A 21,937-nucleotide genomic window follows, 5' to 3' on the forward strand; every position below is an offset into this window, starting at 1 on the left:
GAGAATACCACGACTTTAAGGCTTATTTGGTTGCAATGCAAATAATTTTTTTTTGTATTAATGCTTAGTACCTTTTTAAATTATATATATATTTTTGGTAAACTTGGTATTTATATTTAATGGGGATAACTTGGTATAGGGAACATCCGGGCGGGATTTTAACTAGGTTTTCAATTGAGGCAGTCAGACTTGAACTCCAACACGTGTTACGTGAAGCCGTACTCTTCAGTATCTTCTCTTCAGTGCACGCTGCAGCAGGGTTGGCCGCCGAGGGGAGGAGCAGCCAATCTAGGCAAATTGAATTGATTAGTTAATTCTGTCTCTGTTCAGTAACGAATGAGGATCCTCCGTCTGTCTCTTGTCTGTTAGCAGAGTTTCGGTGCTTTTCTTTCTACGTCTCCTTCTCTATCAGTTGCCGCCGTCCTGTCACGTAAGGGTTGGGGCTTCTGATAATGGGCGAGACCCACGTTTTGATGGCTTCAGTTTCTTCCATCCTTTACAATATTAGTCTCTAGATTACCCACATTTCATCATGCATTTTTTTTCTGGTGCTGTTAGATTATCTTCTATTCACCTGCCTTTGGTTTGATGTATATGGGGGCGTAAAGCGAAGTTTTTTTCTGTAAAAAACTCCATTTCAGCTCTATGTTTACCTCCCTCTACGGTGTCGCCTTGTTTTCTGCTTCATTTACAGCGAAATAAATCCAGCCAAAGGGGCAGAGATATAGCTGAATTGTAATCTCATGAAGAATTTTTTGGATGTCTATGTTGTTACTGGAGAAATATTTTAATTTTCTTCATGAAATTAAATATTCATTTCTTCATGAGATTTCAATTTGGGTGTTCTCTTCATTTTATGTAAATTGGTTCTTTAGCTTTTAGCATTTCGTGATTCCCTTAATTGAACAATTAAAGTGGATTAGCGGGTAATTTGTTGTATTTGACTTGCTTAGTGCTTGTCATGATCTGGCATCCATAACAGTGCAGTTTAATTCCCGAATACTTATCTCCGTCTAGCAGCTATTTATCTGACTATTGAAAATAAAAAAAAGAGAGTAGATATTTATCCGTTTGCATATTTGAATGTAATATACTGATTAATTGGACCCTATGGATTCATTGTGTTACTGATCCTGTGGTAGTTTGGATATTGTTAATGACCAAATGTGGTAGCTTTCATGTTGTTAATGATGACTTATGAATTAATTTCTTAAATAATTATATGTGTGTAGTCAACATTTGCTTTATCTTTCAACTTTAAGGATTTTAATTATCAAGTGTGTTATTTCTAGTTTTAGGAAATTGTACTGTGGACTGAAGTAACTGAAGAATATGGCTACTGACGAGGCAAAAAAATCCAATACAAATGTAAAGAGTGGTTAGTTGCTGTTCTCCTGAATCCTTGGTTTGCCTTTCTCGTTTGCTTTCTGGTTTGCGATACTGAATTATTTTCTATCTTTTTTTTTTCTTCACAGGGGGGAAAAAGAAGGAGGTTAAAAAAGAGACAGGTCTTGGTCTCTCTAATAAGAAGGATGACAATTTTGGGGAATGGTACTATGAGGTATGTATATATATATGTATGTTTGTTCTAGCTTGATTTTTCTTTCTTTTTTGCCTAGTTTTTTCTTTTCAAACACAAGGAGGATGACGAAATTAGATATCCTTCATTTATTCAATGAATCCATGTTCATTTTGAAGGCATATATTGTAAGTATGCAGTTGATCATTGTTTTGGCTTGTTCAAATTGGTTCAGTGGTAAATGATCTAATTCTGTGATTTAAAGAATTAAAGTTATTGATCCTCATTTGGCTTGTACAGGTGGTTGTTAATGGTGAAATGATTGAATACTATGATATTTCTGGTTGTTACATTCTAAGGCCATGGGCTATTTCAATTTGGGAAACCATGCAAGTAAGTGTGAGACAAATTTTTTAACCATGTGTCTTTTGCATTTGGCATGAGGATACCAAATTCCATGCTTATTTACTGTTTTAAGGATATTTCAACCATTTACACTATGTATGAAGGGGCAAAGTCCTTTATACTGGCATCTATATCAGTCAAGGCATCTGGGAGATTCTGGGTGATAGTGGTGTGCCTCACCTAGGTGATAAGAACTTCATAAAACAAAGAACTAAGTTTTGCATAATTCCCTAGTGTTCTATACCATCTGATATATACAATACGTGAAAAAAATAGCAATTTTCTTTATTAAGAACATTAACTTTCCTCTTAAAACATAGCAAATCATTATATCTAGGAGAATGATATTTCAAATACATTAATTTTAATGCTTTCAAAAACAATAAGAGCAATTTGATATCAAATTAGCAACTAAAGAAGGCTTTAATTTTATATGCTAAAATTGAAGATAGGGGGTAAAATAAATTATAAGTGATATATATCGTATATAATAGAATGTATGAACACACATTATTAAGTTGTAGTAGTATGAATGATGTTTTTTCAAATACCAAAAAAAAATATGAATGATGTTTTAATCAGTGATTTAAAAGGTGAGCCTCAGGCACGACGAGGCGCATAGGCAAGGCACATTTTAAAAAGACACTTAAAGTTCTAAAACCTATTTTTTTATAGGAATTAAGAATGTAAGACCCTGATATGGACTTGTTTGGGCTTGCCTTGAGGGGCTTGGTACAAAGTGGCTCATAGAATCAGGAATGCATAATGTTTAACATCACATTTAGGTATTTGAAGTAACACAATTGGAAAAAAAATAAAGAGGTTAAGAGTTTACATGCTTGAATATGTTTTATATGTTATGCTTGATTTTATTTTTAAATTTTCATTTTAAATATGCTTTACATGTTATGTTTATGTATTTTAATTTGAGATAATAGATATTTTTAAAACATTTATTTTAAAATTTAAGTTTATATTTTTAATTAATATTATGTTTAATATTTTGCATTCTTTTGGAACTTTTCGGCATTTAATTTACCATTTTTTTTGCATTTTTGCACCTTGCGCCTCGCGGCTCAGGCACAAAATGGCCCTTGCACTTATTTTACCCTTTGCACTTTTAAAACGCTGTCAAGGCACCAACCTTGTCATTTTTGTTGTCTAGGAATGTGCCTTGTTGCTACAACTCAAGGCATTCAGGTGAGGCACCCAGCCAAGGCTGCCTAGGCAATGCCTTGACAACTGTGCTGGCATTTTCATCTCTAATATTGTTTGAAAGGATGTCTTCTTGACATTTTGTTTATGATCAAAACAGCATTTACCTCATGGGGTGGTTCCCCTCATTTTATAATGTTTTGGATCTGTTGTCTACACAAAAGTTAAATCTTGCTCCTTTTCTTCCCCCTTTTTGTGTGCTTTATGTTTGTGTCTGTGTTTCGTTATTTACTTATTTGTTTTCTTTTTTATGTTGTTGACCATTTAATGCTGTCACTGTACAGACCTTCTTTGATGCAGAAATAAAGAAGATGAAAATCAAGAATTGCTATTTCCCTCTTTTTGTATCTCCTGGTGTTCTGCAACGGGAAAAGGATCACATAGAAGGTTTTGCTCCAGAGGTGAGAATTTTGAGTTCCTTTGGTATGATTTTAGAAGTTGAAAACTAAGTATCTTTGAAAACCTGGCAATGATTATCCAGTCATTGTAGTGAGAAAAATGTTTCTTCTTAGTCTCAGGAAAAATTTTCTGCTCTACTGATGTGTGATCTCTCCTATTTGTTAAACATATTTTTTTGATCAATAACAAGTAAGTTTTCATTAATAAAGATTAAGATTTGAGTACATGATAGGAGGAGATAGGCTCTCTTAACTCTCCCATTGAAGAAAGAAGGCCATCCAAAAGATTGCATATTACATTACAAGTGAGCCCAAAATATAGAAACCCTATTCACCCCTTGTTTATCTAACCTATCAGCAAAGGAGTTGACACTTCTTTTAACCCATATAAGTTTGACATTAATGTCCTTTGTCAGCCATTTGAACCTCTTCTTTTCATTACTGTAGTTCCAAGTGATGGATGCAGAGGGCTTGGGTCGTCGCTTCCTCTAGGGGTATAGTGGCTCCACCACTACGGTGGTTCGGCTCCAATCCATTTGCAGCATATGGATCCATCCCAATATGCTATGTTTCCAGATGTCTTTTGAAAGATTCTAGTGATTTCCTTGTTAATTTTATTGCAGTGGAAATTAAAAGTAATTAATATTGAAAAAACAAGATTATATTCATTTCTTCCTTCAGCCAGCCCACCACCACCTTAGAGTCTCTCAGTCTCCTTCTATGATCAGTTTTCCAATACTCAACTCTTTATCTCTGTGTACTTCTTCCAAAACTGCCAAAATCTCAGCCTGAAGAGTCTCCTATTCCTATTGGTCCTGAAGAAAGAACAATTGCATTCCCTTCCTCATTCCTTAGCCCGGACTGAACTTGCAATCTCCTGTTTGTTAAACATATAAATTGTTTTTCTTAGTAAGGAAATAGAAAAGCACTTTGTTGCACACCATTGAAAGAAATTTTCTAAGTCTCCAATATATTTACCTTTATAAGATATTTTTCCTGACAATTTAGCTTTTGATATTGATGTAGAGCCTAATTTGTTCAGTGTCAGATTTCTTGTTTGGGGATCCAAATTTAGATTTCTTTCTTAATCTGATATTAGCTCTTGGAACTTACGAAGTTCTTTATTTGTTATTGCTTCTGCTGGTGGTACTCCTTTTGCATGTAGTAGTTTGTTTGGATGGTTCTGAAGTTTCAGTCTGGAAAATTGCTTCTTGATTTATTTATTTAGCTGTTGTTATGACTGGTGTTTTAAATATTGGATTGGGTAGTCAAATTAAAAGGTCCATTCAATCCAACTCCTAGTCAAAGCTGATGATGTGTGCCTGGACAAAATAAAAAATGGAAACCTTTTACTGTTTAAACTGTCTTTAAACTGGACAATTCAATTGTTTTTTGTGGTTGGCACTGTCCATTTTGTTTGTTTTGTTTTGTTTTAACACTGGTTTAATATTTTTTTTTTGAAAAAAGTAAGGTAAAATTTATTAAGAAAAAAGAAAGAGAGCATACAAGAAGTATACTGGGGTGCTACTGGGTACTTAATCACACTGGAAAGCATGGAAGACGAAGAAGAACCAAAGAAACCAAAGAGCCAAGGTTTTGATCCTTCCGATCTTGTATGGTTGCCCCAAGTTTTATAACTGTTGCTAAGCTCTTTCAGGTTGCATGGGTTACAAAGTCTGGAAGTACTGACCTAGATGTCCATATAGCAATCCGTCCCACAAGTGAGACTGTAATGTATCCCTATTATTCCAAGTGGATAAGGGGACACCGTGATTTGCCTTTGAAGCTTAATCAATGGTGCAATGTTGTTCGGTGGGAGTTCAGTCATCCTACTCCATTCATAAGGTATTATTTTCTGGATCTCTTATTTTTCTCTTTTGTTCTGTTGATGAAATATGATAGTTCATCTATCAGTATTGAGATGTTTGGACATGGATCCTTAGCTCTTCACGGCATGTACAGGGACTCTTCACTGTCAAGTTTGTAATAGGTGACTATAGAATGTTAGGTTCTTAGACTAAAATTTGGGAACAAATTGTAGTCTCTATATTGCAGTACCTGGTAAATTTAATTTAATTAATTATAAACTATTTTAATTGTTTTTGTTTTGTTAGCATTTATGTAAAGTTTTGATTGGAGCATATCCCATTTTTGATAAACTGGGAACATCCCTAGTGAATAGGCTAAATGAGTTTCTTGGAAAAGGCAGAAGAACCCCATACTTAACTTTTAATAGGGGTTCTTTTTGTCTATTTACATGGGGTGTGCCCTGTTTATCAAAAACCAGATGTTCCCCAATCCTCCTCTTGATCTATGATTCAACCTTTAATTGGTTCTCTTCATCTATTATTGCATTATCTTCATATAAAGAAAATATATTAGAAAGCAGAAGTTGAGAATTTAAAGTTCCATGGATTACGTTTTCCCCTTTCTCTGGGCTGAGCTCACTGAGTCTAAAACCTCATGTAATGTAGGTTTTAGGTGGTTGTCTGATCTTATTTGGAGGTTGGACCACTTGCCCATTTGTATAATAACTTTAGTTATCAAACTGTATTTCAGTAAATTGAAAGGAGGATTAAGTTTTTTCAATCTAATTACATTTCTATGCTATTTGCAATTACATTAAGTTTATAGGATATTTAACTTTTTGTAATTGTAGGAGCCGTGAATTTCTTTGGCAAGAAGGGCATACAGCCTTTGCGACCAAGGTTGAGGCTGATGAAGAGGTATGGATTTGTTTAAAGATGTTCTTTTTTTTTTCCTTTTTTCCATAAGATATAGATTCATTTAGTATTGTGATTCTTTTCTCTTTTGTCTTTGTTTTTGAATTACACGTTCTTTCACTGACATCCACCAAAAGCTCCTGAAATGCTTGTGCTACTTTATCTCAAGCCGTGGTCCCCCTTCCTTCAGGGAAGTAGGTAAATTGCTTCAACCCATCTCCATAGTATTCATGGATATCCATGAACCTCTCCTGTTTTCCATTGGGGCTGGACCTCCCTTTAGAAGATCTAATTTACACTCAAAACTGACAAGAAAGAATTCCTAATTGAACCTGGGATAAAAAAATCCTTGTATAACATATCTGAGCGGTCTAATACTGACTTGGACATAAGGGGTTGGACCTCCCTTTAGAAGCTCCAACTTAGACTCAAAACTGACCAGAAAGAACTCCTAATTGGACTTAGGACCAAAGCAAACCCTTGTATAACCTATCTGGGCGGTCAAATACTGATTTGGACAACATAAAGTTACTCTAAATATCTGCTAGGGTCTACTAGAGCTAAATAAACTAAAAGTAATTCTGAGACCAAAAAACTCATTTCCCATCACCGACACCCTTTACTAAAATGGACATAATTCTCTCCAAACACAATTGATTTATGAGTTCTTGTCCTCTGAGATATAGATAACTGGAAAGACTACCTAGTGACTCCAAAATCAAGTCAAACAGATAGATTTTCCTCTCTAAAACTTAAGCTGGAAGAGAAGTTCCAAATCCACAATTTTGAATTCTTCAAGCTCTTAAACTCTCTACTAAGGCACTTCTACAACTATTACAAACTAGAAAATAAAATGAAAAATAAAAAAGAAGAGAAAGAATAAGGAAAATTGAAAACTTTTGAAATTCCCAGTGGACGAGGAATCCAGAGAAATTTGAATTCTTTTTCCATGGTTTGGTTTTGTATTTCCACGTTTCCATGTTCACACACACATATATACACTCAACTATGATTAGTAGTTAAGCCATTGATGTGTGTTCTTATCTTAATTTGGTCATGTCTGATAAAAAGCCATTAGCCAATGTTGGTCCAAGCTATCTGGGGTCTTGGAAGTGGTAGGCTGGATATGGACCTAACCTTTGGCAATTTCTTGGCCACTCTCAAACTCGAACCCATGTTCTCATGCTTGTCAGCGCAATATTTTACCATTAAATAAGCAATTGCCTCACTGGTATTGATAAAAAAAAAGCAATTGCCTCCGTCATAAGTGTCTGATACAAGGTTAACTTGTGTGATGTTCGTCTTGATTGAGTAGGTAAAGCCTTTGAGCTCTTTCTGATACAATGGTTGCCTAAAATACGTGATGAGATTAAACTGAACCTTCCTTTGTCTCCTTCCTTCATAATTCACATATCTTTTCTGGAGGGGAACGGGTTAGAATTTTAGTGTTTTATGTGGACCTACCGTTACATCATCTAGACTGTAATTTTATACATGATAATGTTAACTTGTTTCATGCAGAATTTGTTTTTTCTTATTTCAGGGATTGGCTAGAACATGTTTATGCATGGATTACTACATATTCTATTTTGTGCTCATATCTGTATCTGTGCTTGCTGTGTCATTTGTTTGTGTAATTTCAGGTTCTTGAGATTTTGGAACTCTATAGAAGGATATATGAAGAGTATCTGGAAATTCCTGTTATAAAGGGGAAAAAGAGTGAGCTAGAGAAGTTTGCTGGTGGTCTTTACACGACAAGTGTTGAGGTATTTAATATGTTTGTATGTGTAGTTTATTTTCTGAACGTATTTGAAGGAATTCAGGACCTGAATATTAAATGTGAAATAATTTCCTCATTTTCACCAACTATATTCTATTTAATTTCTCCAGGCATTTATTCCAAACACTGGCCGTGGTATCCAAGGTGCTACGTCACATTGTTTGGGTCAAAATTTTGCAAAAATGTTTGAAATAAACTTTGAAAATGAGAAGGGAGAAAAGCAAATGGTCTGGCAGAACTCCTGGGCATATAGTACAAGAACGGTAATCCATACTCCATTTATTTATTTTTGATCGAGTAATTTGGTTTCTCCAGTAAAACAAATGTCTTGTTTCTGGCTTAAGTGTACTTTATACTATTTCCTTCCTTTTCCTGGGTGTGGCTACTGAAGAAGACAAATTCATTAACAGTAGAAGACATAGTGTTTGTTTAAAATTAAATACCACACCACTTAAGAAGATAACTAGTTAATGGTGACCGCGTACAAGACATTGCAGTGTATGATAGTTTTCAGTTATAAGTCCCTTTCACTTTCAGATGCTGGTGTTCAACCAATTCCTTGGTGTTGGCTCTGGAAAGTACAAATTCTATCCAAGATCACTTTTTTCTTGTCGTATTGTGGGACAGAGTCCTCACTATCGATCACTTGTTGAACAAAGGGATGCTCCTTGACAACATCTGTATTTTGTGTGGACTGGAGGAGGAGTTAGTTAACCACTTATCCATCAACTGCCTGACCACATATCGGATGTTTCATTTTCTGCAGCTTTTTGGAGACAGTGGATCACCCCCTAGATCTGCCTGGTCTCCTGTCCTTTTTTTTTTTTATTTTGTAAGTAACTATCATGAATTTTATTGAAAAGCATATATACAATCAGTACAAGCCTCCTTAGGAGAGGTGTGTAGATGCAACCTCTCACATAAAGACAAAGGCAAATTACAACCGAGTCCTATATAGATGATCCCTATTGCCTTTTTCTAAGAGAAGATCCTGTGGAACACACTGCCTTTTTCCCTCTATTGGATTGTTTGGCAGGAGAGGAATAGCTGGGTTTTTGATGCTAAGGCATCCTATTTTGAAGAGTTGAACAGAGCTCAATCAATTTTCTGGAGTCATAATTGGCAGGTTTAGGAGTTGGTGGATCAGCACAATTTTTTATGGCTATTAGGGGGTTCGTGTAACTATTGATTATATAAAGTGTATATTTATTTGGAGAGCATACACTTCTATAGTCTATACTCACTGTCACCATAGATGTTTTCTTCAAGGGCTCCTCATCCCTTTATAGTTTACCTTCACTAATAAAAAAAAAAGATTTTAAATGTATAATATGGGCAATAGTTATCTGTTTCTAATACATTTCCCTGTGGTGCTTTGGTTTAGAGATTGATTTGGGCACATCCAACTATATGGGGGCATTTTTTTTTTCTTTCAAGACATGTATTTTCAAAGTAATGATTTAGGGTGTGCTCAAATAACTTCCCTTGATTTATATTCATTTTGTTCTCTATATTAATCTGTTTTATTGGTAGTATATAATTAATGTTAGGAAAAGTTGAGGTGCCTTTTGGTTCCAGGTCTTCTTTTCATCATTGTTGGATTCAATGGATTCATTAAATAGTGGTTGCTAACTTCTTATGATTTTTTTTTTTTTGTAATAAATAGTGGCTATCATGATTTGGTGCATCTCTTGCTTTTGCGTTATATTTTTCCATATCAAATAGAACTTTATGTAGTTCTAGGTTATTTACCCTTACGTTAGTAATAATTTTTCTCTAAATTTCTTTCTTTCCACATTGCAGATTGGGGTCTTGGTGATGGTTCATGGTGATGACAACGGATTGGTTCTGCCACCTAAAGTTGCATCTGTACAAGTTGTTGTGATTCCTGTGCCATACAAAGATGCTGATACACAAGCCATCTTTGATGCCTGCTCTGAAACTGTGAATACATTGAGCAAAGCTGGCTTTCGTGTTGAGGCAGATTTTAGAGATAATTACTCACCTGGTTGGAAGTACTCACATTGGGAAATGAAAGGTGTCCCACTGAGAATTGAAATTGGACCAAAAGACTTGGTTAATAGTCAGGTATTTCAAGTCCATTATATATACACACACATACACACATATATAATCCCCCAGGATTTGATCACAAGTCTCTGCTACAACCAGCCAGAGACCTTCCCAACTGTTCCAGTTGGAACCATCATCCCAATTCTTAATTATTGCTACATCAATCATGTTTGTTTTTCTCTGCTACCTGTTTGATTTGCATCTTCCTCTTTGCTGCTACCACATTTTTCTATCCTTGATACATTTAGAGCCCTCACTGCCTACCAGTCTTTTTCCATGAGTGCATTTACAAAGTTGCTGATTGTCATATTTGTATTATGTTGCATCTTGTTTTGCACAAAGATTATAATTTGATTTTATTCAATTGTCTAAATGATTCAGAAGTTCCCTTTATCTCTTGGGGGTATTTTGGATAAGAATTTGGAGGCAACATTTTAGTTTATGAAGCAAAAAAGCAGAAAAACTTAAAGGTTGGTTTGGTAATAAATCTCTTGGAGTTGCTTCCATACAAAATAAATTTCATTTTTTCTTCTTTTTAGGTTTCCTTTTTATTTTTTTAATATCTTAAAAAAATAAAACAACTTTCAAAATGGTTAATTGGGCAAAAGATTCTATCCACATTTAGAAGTGAAACTAGAAAGGATACTTTCTCTTATGAAGGCACTGTTTTATTCATTTGGATTAACAAGATCATCTTGATTCATTCCATAAGGTATTAGGTGTCTGTATGCCAATGAGATTTATTCATGCCAATGTGGATAAGGCCCAAGAGATATCAACTTCAAAGTAACGGTAGTATCATGAACCATAATTCAACACACAAGATGGTAAAAAAAGGTATTCATTTTGAAATTTGGGTCAGATTAGATGGTTAGTGTTTTAAAAGCAAGAGCTCAAGGCACAGGGTACAAGGTAAGGCGCATGCATGAATGAAATGAGACACCACCTATTAAAAAATAAAAAATCTTATATATAACAATACGCAAATCAAATTTCTGAAAAAAAATCCTGTTTGCCAAATTGGTTGGAGTATCATGTAATTAAGCTAAGTTTGTAGGCTTAAGGTTGAAGTCCTACATTAGCTATATTATTTAAGCTTAAAAAGTAGAGCTACAACTTATGATGTAATATGTCAACTAGTCAAGCATTAAAAAGTCAAATTCAAGGTTAATTCATTAAAACATGGCAACAAGCTAGACAGTGCACTCCCGGGTTCAAGTAAGGCATACCCCTCACGAAATGAGCCTCAGTTGTGAGTCTAGGCGTGCTTTTAAAACACTGAGATTGTTGAACTAGTTTGGACTGTCAATAGTCCCTCGTCTAAGCTTAACTGACTACTAGACCTGTTCACAGGCCAGGCTTTGGGCCAAGCCCATTCAAGTTTTGACAAAGCTAAGCCCAAGCCCTGTCCATGAACAAGTCTACTGACTACTCATTCTTGAAGAGAAGCATTGAAAAATGACAATCCATCCTAACCATATAAAGAAGCAAGGAATCCATGGAAAAATAAAACGGTTTCTCAATTCTTATACCAAATTATTTTGGGTTATAGAGATATTGGTACTTTTGAGTTTTTAAAATTATTTTCTAGTTACAGGTGTTTTAAAAATAAGGTTTTAAATTTTCTAGAAATTTACTGTTATTTCAAAATTACTATTTATGTTAACTATCAGACTTACTATTTTTAGTAATGCTCATGATTACAATTTATAGTAAATTGTGATTTACAGTTTTTAGTTTCTTTAACTAAGTTTTATCAGGATCATTAAAGTGCTATTTGATTTGCTATTAGGAATTAGAGTCCTTATTTAAGTGTACCTATGGTTTAGCTATGGGTTTGTCTTAGTTTTAATTTTTAAAGTGGTTAGAAGTTGTTTTGAGTCAGTTTCCTAGTCCAAATTTGAGTCTGTAAGGGTACAACTGACGAGGGAGGGAGTTTCTTTAGACAGAAACCTTAGCTATAGTGCAGGATATTAAGGTGGATTATTCCTCAGATTTGGTCAGAGTATAGGTAAAAGAGTAATCTGAAATTGTCTTCAGCTGGGTGCAGGCTAAAACAAAAGACCCTTGAATCCAAAGGTGATCAAAGAAGCCACCTCCATGGTGTAAGGATTCATTTTCACTGTATTTGAGCACCAATATGTTGATATATGGTCAGTGCTGAGACTCAGGTCCCTTTATTCATTGGAGGGTAATCGGATTACTCTCTCATCATCATCATATCATCAACTAAGCCTTGTCCCATGTCCCATCTATATGGGGTCAGCTACAATACATGAATCTTGTTACACCATTCCATTCTGTTCAGTGGCTCAGTGCCATATCCATTGTTAAACTATGGGTGCTTAAATCTTTTCTCATTACTTCTATCCAAGTCCTTTTTGGTCTGCCGTTAGCTTTTCTAGCCCCTTCAACTTGCGGAAAATCACTTTTTTTGACATTTCTTTTCAATTTCTCTCGGTCTCTAAATAACTAATAAACAGTCATTAATATTGGTAACAAGTAACTTTCTCCAAAAGTGGGACAGGGCATCTTGTTTGAAACTGATCCACTATGAAATCAACACTTGTTATATGCTTCAGTGCACCCGTTGTGTCCTTCATCTGCAGAGATAGTTGAGAGTCCATTCATCATCACCTATACATATGTAATAAACAGTTAAGAATGCTTTTTTTTTTTAATTATTTCTCCTAGAAAGAAACCAAGAAAATCAGCAGTTGGCTGAACATTATTTTTGGACAAGTGAAAAATTGTGTTTACATGGAACAGGGATAAAACTAAAATGTTGGAGGGCTATGACCAAAATAATGATGGTTCTATATACAATTTTATTTTGATTATGCCATAATATGAATATAAAGATTAGTTGGGTGCCTAGAACTGCAAATGGATTGGCTGATACTTTGGCTAAGCAAGGGGTTGCTAGAAGTCAATTGTATTGGGCCTGCTTATAATATGTTTCTTTTCTTCTTATTTTCGTTGGGTAGTCATTGTTACCCTACCCAAGGGCTGGTTGTATTGCTATAATTCTCTGAGTTTCCAATAATGTTTTTTTTTTTCTTTTTTCAGTTACAATCATAGTTTTCAAGGCGCCAAGGCGAGGCTAGGCGACAGGGGGGCGCATTGTCGCCTAATTGTCTAAAACATAGATCTTAGGGTAGTTCCCTAGGTACCATAACCATATTTCCTTAATAATTATTCATAATTTTCATAAGAAAAGTATAAAGTTCATGTTAACGTATAGGAAATCAACATATTCATGAGAAGAAAACAAAGGAAAAAATTCAAAAAATATAGGGGCTGAGCCCATATTTTTGTTATAGGTGAAGAAGAAAAGAAAAAGTAGTAGTAGTATTTGTGTGATCAGGCAATTGGTGATTGAAGGAGATTCAAAGGTGATCATTCGCTGGCTGAAAGATAATGACAAAGTTCCATGGTGTTTCAGGAATGAGGTTAAGAAATTTAAAAGATTTTCGAAAGACATGCAAGTGATGTTGAATTGGGTCCCTAGATCAGCTAACAGTTTAGCTGATCATTTTGCTATGCAAGGGGTCAATAGAAGGAATTGTTTCTGGGCTCATTTGCAACTGTAAGATATAGTATCATATTGTATTGAGATCATGGGGTATCCGAGGCTACTCATATTTTTGTAAATCTTTCTTATAATTAATAAAACTTTTTTTGTTGCTGATAAAAAAAGTCTTTGAGGGTTCAATTCAGCCTTTAGCAATATTTGTGTTGATTAAACCCTAACAAATAAGAAAACGGTAAAAAGAAATTAGTATACAAGCACACAATGAGTATTTTAGTTTAATAATGTCTATTTTATAATTATAATTTCAAAAAATATAGAATAAAAAAGTATTTTATAATAGAAAGTACAAAACTGCTTGGCGATTAGGCGAGGCGAGCCTCAAAGGGTGCCTTGTCGCCTAGGCGTTGCCTTGACAACTATGGTTGCAATAAAGAGCGAGTGCCTGGGTTTGCTGCACAGCAGAAAGTTGATTTTGGTGCATGCCATTTCATTTATTGCACCCCCAATATCAATGCGCTCTTGACTTGTAGGTACGCATTGTTCGCCGTGACAATTCAGCAAAAACAGATATTCCAATGGCCAAATTGACTGAGAAAGTGAAAGAGATGCTGGATGATGTTCAACAAAGCCTGTTTGATGCAGCAAAGCAAAAACGAGATGCTTGCATTAAGGTTGTAAAAACATGGGATGAATTCATGGAAGCACTCAACCAAAAGAAAATGATTTTAGCACCTTGGTGTGATGAGGAGGTACAGTAGCAATTCTCATTGCATCTTTATGCACCAAAATAAGCTCTAAATTTATTATTTTTTTATATTATTGGAATTTGGATTGTGGATATGATATCTTAATTTTGAGTTTTTAAAAATGAGTATTTTGATCAGGTACTTGTTACTCTGGAATATATTTCTTTCTTTTAAATCATGGTTAAGAAACTCCATTTCGTGTCGGTCATGATTGCTCTTGACATCTCTCTCTCTCTCATTTTTCCTCCATCAAATGTTTTCCATGGCAAATCAACTCAAAATTTCTTCTCATGTTGATTATTGTTAAAGTGTGCCGAATAGGGGTAGTTTAGTCTTCTTATGTTTGTTAAGTAGCTTGCTTATGTGGCAGTGTTATTAGAGTTACTCTGCTCCACACTTAAGTAAGGGCATTTTTGTCTTTGTAAAGATTATTAGAGTCTAATATAGATTAAGGGGGTCGACTGTATGGGTAATCCATCAGATTTCGACAGACCCTTCTTCTTCTTCTTCTTCTCTTCTTCTTCTTCTTCTTCTTCTTCTTCTTCTTCTTCTTCTCTTTCTGGTTCGGATTACTGTAGCACCAGTCGAAACATGGTATCAGAGCCATGCTCCTGACCTACTTCAGTTGGTAAAGCACCTCAGCAGTGTTCGTGACTCTTCTCCTTCGTTTCTGGTCAGTCAAATGGAGAGAATTGGTTCGCCCTAGGTCAGAAACATCACAACTCGTCTCTCTCTGCTATGCATAACCTTCTTCAGCAAGGAAAGTGACTTCAGCAGTGAATGGTTGGTTGATATTCTCAAAGGAAGGTCGGTTTTTTCTTCTTCTAGTGTTACTGATATTTCTGGGTAGAAACCCTACAAGAAGCTGTTAGTATTGATTGGAACCTAGAGAACTAGGTTCATTGTTGCCCTAGAAAGGGCTGTGTGTGCAGTAGCCGAATGGTGTAGGGCTACTGTGAGTTGTTGAGTGGTGTTAGGGCTGCTATAAGTGGCCGAGTGGTGTAAGGTGGAATGCAGTGACCTTGTCGAGCTCTTTGTGGTTGTGTAATGCCCTCTTAAGTGTGTTAAACAAGTCTGAACTGGGTGTAGCAGTTTTGACTGTGTTATGGTGCTTGTGATGCACATTTTTTTATTGAGTGGTTGTAAGAGGGCCTTTTGTGATTAGTGAGTGGTAATTTGATGCTTAAGTGGGTCGTAGGTGTGTGAAGTCAGCAGTAGTGTGAATAAGAACAAGTGTGTGCTCCCACTGTTGTGTTTAGGGGCTGCAATAGGTGCTGAAGTATCAAACTGTGAACAACATCAATCAGCTTGTAGCTGAGAAGTAAGGTCAATTGTGAAAGAGTACAATGGCAGCAATAGGAGATGGGTACAATGATTTGAAACCTAGTGTGGTTATTTCCCCCGACTACCTAGGGGTACAAATGACCTCAATTAAACTGAATGGGGAGAACTATGTTCCATGGGCTAAATTAGTGGAAGTTTTTCTCAAGGCAAAGAAGAAAGTAAAGCATGTAAGAGATGAGAAGCCACCGGTCGACTCTCTAGGGTTTGATGATTGGGAACAAGAAGATGCTCAAATCATGACTTGGCTGTGGAATAGTATGGAGCCCAAAATTAGTGCCAACTTCATGTTCCTTGATATGACTAAGGATATATGGGAGCATGCTAAGAAGCTATATTCTGGACAAGATAACACAACAAGAGTATATCAGTTTTATCAGGAATACTTTGATTTACAACAAGGAACCAAAACACTAGAAGAGTACTATGCCTGCATGAAGAATATAAGGAATGAACTCAATGTCTATCATCCCCTCACTCCAGATATTAAAGTTCAGCAACAACAAAGGGAACTAGATGTTACAAGATTTTTAGTGGGGCTGAAGTCGGAATATGAACCAGTTAGAGCCCAAATACTAGGGGGCTCTATTCTTCCTACACTTGAAGTATTCTCAAGGCTTCATAGAATTTCTTTGGGACAGACTGAGAACCCCACACAGTCTGATAGATCAACACTTGTGACAGCTAGAGGAGGTGGACATAGTACAAGAGGGGGTGGTCATGCTCCCAGAGGAGGCCGTGGCAATTCCATGATTGGTTGGGGTGGCCGTGACTCAGGGGGAGGCCGTGGCAGAGGAAAAAATAACTCTACAAGGAAGTGTACTCATTGTGGTAGGGAAGGACACAATGAATTTCTGTTATGACTTACATGGCCCTCCCTCTAAATGGGCTAATCATGCTGTAGCAGGTGAGGTTGATATCAGTGACAGTAAGCAGGCAGACCGAACTCCTCCCACATCTACATCTACTTCTGGGAGGGAGATGGTGAGTGTACCGCATGATGAGTATGAACGGTTCCTTCAAACTACTTCACAGTCCACTGCCACACTTGCCCAATCAGGTATTGCTTGCATGTCATCTAAAACTCCTTCCTGGATTATTGACTCTGGAGCCTCAGATCATATGACCGGGACTCCAGGTGTGTTCTCTTCTCTTTCTGAAACCTCCACATCACAAACTGTTACACTTGCCAATGGGTCATCATCTCCCATTTGTGGTGTTGGTAATGTTGACATGGCTTCTGTCCCCTTATCATCTATTTTATATGTACCTAAGTTTCCACTCAATCCTATGTCTGTTAGTAAAATAACCAAGGCTCTTAATTGTTCTGTTACCTTCTTTCCTTCCACTTGTGTTTTTCAGGATCTCAAGACGGGGAAGAAGATTGGTGGGGGGCATGAAGCTAGTGGATTGTATTACCTTGACGATGGTGGATTTTCAATTGCACTTCAGACTTCCCTTATTCCTCTACAATGGCATTGCCGACTAGGACATCCATCTCTCAAGGTTCTCAAGATGTTGGTTCTATCATTGAGTCAGTTGTTAGTTTTACAATGTGAGTCATGTCAGTTTGGTAAACACCGTCGTGTGTCCTTCAGTCCAAGAGTTGAGAGTCGTATGTTGAGTCCTTTTTCTTTGGTTCATTCAGATGTTTGGGGTCCAATCAAAATAGAGTCTTATAATGGGTACAAGTATTTTGTCTCCTTTATTGATGACTGTTCAAGAATGACATGGATTTACTTAATGAAAGAAAGAAGTGAATTATTTTCCATTTTTCAAAAATTCCATGTTGAAATACGCACATAATTTGGTATTCCCATCAAAGTTCTTCGTTCAGATAATGGTCGTGAATAATTTCTTACTTCATTTCAACAGTATTTAGAACAACATGGCATTATTCATCAGACCTCATGTGCTTTCACCCCTCAACAAAATGGGGTGGCTGAACGGAAGAATCGTCAGCTTCTTGAAACTGCTCGGTCTATGCTTCATCACATGAATGTTCCTAAACGGTTTTGGAGTGATGCTGTACTCACTGCATGTTTTCTCATTAATCGGATGCCCTCTTTTATTCTTCATGGTCGGTCCCCCTTCTCTATCTTGTTTCCCACTTTATCTCCGTTTCCATTAACTCCTCGTGTCTTTGGTTGTGTGTGCTTTGTCCACAATCTGAGTCCTGGAATAGACAAGCTAGATGCATGCTCAATTAAATGTGTCTTCCTTGGCTACTCTCGGACTCAAAAAGGGTACAAGTGTTATAATCCCATTACCCGAAAGTGCTATGTCTGCCCTGATGTCACCTTTTTTGAGTATGTACCCTTCTTCTCCAGTCATGAAGCACCCTTGTCTTCACCCTTATCTCCTCTTCCTCTTCCTATCAGTGATCCAGTTCTAGAGGCTGTTGTTGGAGTAGACTCATCACCTCATCCAGTGCAGGTCACCACTGAACGACCACCGATCCGACAAGTGTATACATGTCGAACGACACCGGCCCCTCCTCCAGCTTCTACCTCATCTGCGGATCCTCTCATGGTTCCTATTGCTGAATCTTCAGACCTTGACCTACCCATTGCCTTATGGAAAGGTAAACACAGTTCTACCCTCCATCCCATTTCCAATTTTGTTTCATTATCTTGTCTTTCTACCTCACATCGCCAGTTTGTTTCACTTTTGTCCTCTATTTCCATACCTAACAATGTTCAAGAAGCTCTTAGTTCACCTGGATGGCAGCGGGCAATGGAGGAGGAACTTTTTGCTCTTCAACATACTCAAACGTGGGAACTTACTACTCTCCCACCTGGTAAGCATGCTGTGGGCTGTAAATGGGTGTATACTGTGAAATACCTGCCAGATGTTAGTGTGGAGTGTTTGAAGGCCAGACTTGTTGCTAAAGGTTACTCACAGTTGTATGGAGTGGACTACATGGAGACATTCTCTCCGGTGGCTAAAATTGGTTCTGTTCGTGTACTCATTTCCTTGGCAGTTATGTATGATTGGCCTCTCTTTCAACTTGACATAAAGAATGCCTTCCTCCATTGGAATGATTGTGTTTTTTCCCTTTTAGTCACTTGTTAAATTTTTGATAATATGATTCTGGCAATAATTTCGAAAGTATGAAAAAAATTCTCCATTGTTATGATTCAGTTTGTCTTGGGACCTAAATTTCTATTGTTATGATTCAGTTTGATTTCTCCTTGTTTGTCATTTGTTAAATTTTCAACATAAAATTTGCCAATAATTTTAGAAATGTTAAAATGTTTTTTGGTTTAGTGAGGCATCTTTTGAGCTTGTATAATTTGGCCTCTTGGAAATAAGGTGGTGTGGTTCTCTCCATTGATATTATTCAGCTTCTTTTGTGGACCGAACCACCTAAAGGTCATGCTTTGTCTTAGATTTTATTTTTAGTCTATTTATTCTATTATTTGAGTACTTGAATATTTATGTAGTGATCTCTGTAGTTTGGCACAAGGATTAATTGAGTTGGAGCATAAATAAAAGAAAGCGTGAAAAAGTGAACTTTGCATCAAGTAAGGGTCCGTTTGGTTTGCTTTTGGAATCAGAATCCAATATAATTGGAATCAGAATGGTCTATTCCCCCTGCCTGTTTGGTTCAGATGGGAATTGGAGTTGACTGGAATGGATTCTCATTCCCAAGGGAGGGGGAGGGAATGCGCCATTCCCTCAAATGGGGGAATGCCATTCCACCAAGAATGGGAATGGGGTTCTGATTCTGCCCAACCAAATGGTTGGAATTGGAATGGACCATGCCGATTCCGATTCCAGACCCCTATTCCCACGAACCAAACAGACCCTAATTTTCTCTTTTCTTGTTGGTTGACTTGTTGCTGTCTAATCTTCTTTGTAAAGCATTGATGAGTCAAAAAGATGATTAAATATTCCTCTAAATCTCCAATTACACCTTTCAAGTTTTGAAATATCATGCAGCTGCCTTGTTTCTCACTTCCACAGTTCCACCCATCATGCTATGTTCTGTAACAGCATGACTGGAAAGGCCGTGAAATGTGAGCCCAGTTACTGTTTTCTTTTATTTCAATTTCAAGCTCATTGGGGCATCTGAGTCTTTCAGTTTCTTTCTCGGGGGTGGAGGGGTGGGGTGGGGGGTAGCGGAATGAATGGAGGTAGTGGAAGTAAGAAACAAGTCATCTGCATGTCATTTGCAAATTCTGAGGCAGCACTCAATAACTGAGGTAGCTGATGGTAGTTCTCGGTTCTCCATAAAAATTATTTCATGAATGCATAAATCCAGGCATCATGTTTGATAACCTGTCTAATAGTTTTCATGCTTTTATTTATTCTAGGAAGTTGAAAAAGATGTGAAGGCACGGACAAAAGGTGAGATGGGGGCAGCTAAGACCCTTTGTTCCCCATTTGATCAGCCAGAACTCCCCGAAGGTACTGATTGCTTTTTCCTATTTCATATCCAAGTAATGGGTTATCCTTGATTAGAATTCTCAATCTTCATTTTCTAGTGAAAAAGTAGAAATGACATGAGGAATCTTCCATTTGGCAATGGGTTTTGGGGGCCCAAAAATGTACCTTATGGTTGTCTCTTTGTCCTATATTTAAAAGAGAAATTTTTAGCTTGGAACTCCTTGCCACATGTTTAGAACAACTCCTATTTATACGTGCAGTTTTTACATTAAGAAAAATTCAACCTTGATTGTGGGGATCCCCTTCTCCAATGGATAATTTAGATCAGCCACATTGTACCTCCACATGAAGCTCCATTCTTAAATTAATGAGGGATCTATAAATATGTACGTATACATGGATATATCACCTATTACAAGAAATATTTTGTGTTTTAGGTTATGTTTTGGAGTAACAAGTTCTGAAATTTTATGCCTGTCAGGGACCCTTTGCTTTGCCTCCGGAAAGCCTGCAAAGAAGTGGACTTACTGGGGCAGGAGTTATTGAATACGGGATCATATTTTCTCCGCTTAATTGTTTGGAGCAGGATCGATCTCTTTTGCAGCTATCATGTTTTCCCAGTTTTGCGGATATCATCGCTGTGACCAATTTGTATATTTGATTTTGTTTTAGACCTAATTTTTATAGTGATGAAAAGACGAATATTAACACAATTTTTATCTTGTCAAAGGGTAATGGAATATTCTGTTTTTCCATTAAATCAAGATTGATGCTTGGAAAGAGTATGTCTCCCTTGATTTCGGAGGCAGAGATGTATCTGGGTGAGTCATTTAAAGACTTAAAGAACTCAAAATCTTAGAATATGCTTTGAAAGAGTATGGTCAGTATCGCATCCGTATTGTTGTCTTTCTTTGATAAACTGGTATGGTTTGTATCATTTGGTAAAGAATGAATAAAAAAGTGTTTGGATACATTATTCTTGCCACAAGCTCCAGTCTATTTAGAATGAAAAATGGCCCATGATGCTGTGGGGATTGTAACCATAGACTATTTAGTAGGGAGAGAGTTTGATGCTGTGGGGATTGTAACCATAGACTATTTAGTAGGGTGAGAGTTTGATGCTGTGGTTGGGGCTCTTGTAGTAGAGCACAATTTGGGGAGTGTCATGTTATATGACCAAGGGAATTTAGTGAGCTCTTTGCAAAGTAGGGTTCTCACCCTGTGATTTATCACTTTAATTGGGCCATGTATTTCGGGTGATAGGAACTATTGAACTTGAGCTTGGTGCCAATTTGGGCCCATAGTGTTGGGAATTGGGGTCATGGAAACTTGGAGGAGCAGCGCTCTGAGGTGTGTTTGAAGATACTATCTTTAGAATATTATTTGTCCTCATTCAGATTTACTGAGTTTGTTATTGGGTTACAGGTAGATTCATTCCTAGGATACAACAAAGCTTTGGGCGAGAATATGCAATCAGTAAAGTTGAAGAATCTTTGAAGAAACCTCATGTGAGATAATAGCAGATCGAATTGAGAGAGAAAAGAATGATTTTCGAAAACTTGAGTTCAATTGCTTGATTCACATTCTTTAAATAGTTTCTGAAGAGTTATAGAGAAGAGGAAGGTGTTGTGAAAGGACTCTTTGAACAATCATAATTTCAAACATTGTAATTGTTAAAAGGTAGTTAATAGCACAATTTCAAACATTGTGCTTCATTACATCGCACACAGTGTTGCGCAATAGCAAGCCTCCATACACTATTCTTATTTAAGGAGTGTAAATAAGTTCCTATTTAAAAACTCAAAACAAG

General features: G+C 36.7%; 1 protein-coding gene across 6 annotated transcripts; it reads left to right on the forward strand.

Moving 5' to 3' along the window:
• The first annotated feature begins 136 nt into the window (after window positions 1–136).
• LOC104593391 (proline--tRNA ligase, cytoplasmic-like) lies at window positions 137–21,098 on the forward strand. 6 transcript variants are annotated; one of them, XM_010253190.3, is made up of 13 exons: window positions 137–430; window positions 1,293–1,378; window positions 1,476–1,561; window positions 1,820–1,912; window positions 3,424–3,540; window positions 5,195–5,382; window positions 6,197–6,263; window positions 7,904–8,026; window positions 8,151–8,303; window positions 9,844–10,128; window positions 14,179–14,397; window positions 20,055–20,148; window positions 20,609–21,098. In XM_010253190.3, exons 2-13 carry the CDS (start codon window positions 1,333–1,335, stop codon window positions 20,671–20,673), a joined length of 1,536 nt encoding a protein of 511 aa, XP_010251492.1. In that variant the 5' UTR covers window positions 137–430; window positions 1,293–1,332; the 3' UTR covers window positions 20,674–21,098. The 6 variants fall into 6 exon arrangements, 4 of the variants coding, with proteins under 4 accessions (XP_010251492.1, XP_088747682.1, XP_019052593.1 ...); XM_088891556.1 differs by having other exon boundaries at window positions 3,440–3,540; XR_016078623.1 differs by lacking the exon at window positions 137–430 and adding an exon at window positions 20,388–20,513 and having other exon boundaries at window positions 437–1,378.
• The last annotated feature ends 839 nt before the right edge of the window (window positions 21,099–21,937 follow it).

This window comes from Nelumbo nucifera, chromosome 7, assembly GCF_055504915.1.
Source record: "Nelumbo nucifera cultivar China Antique chromosome 7, China Antique-T2T, whole genome shotgun sequence".
NCBI classification, from domain to species: Eukaryota; Viridiplantae; Streptophyta; class Magnoliopsida; order Proteales; family Nelumbonaceae; genus Nelumbo; species Nelumbo nucifera.

Coding starts and splice junctions, on each gene's coding strand:
- LOC104593391 (XM_010253190.3), top strand. CDS start 1,333: ATGGCTACTGACGAGGCAAAAAAATCCAATACAAATGTAAAGAGTG. Junction 1,379..1,475: donor CAATACAAATGTAAAGAGTG/GTTAGTTGCTGT, acceptor TTTTCTTCACAG/GGGGGAAAAAGAAGGAGGTT. Junction 10,129..14,178: donor AAGACTTGGTTAATAGTCAG/GTATTTCAAGTC, acceptor CTTGACTTGTAG/GTACGCATTGTTCGCCGTGA.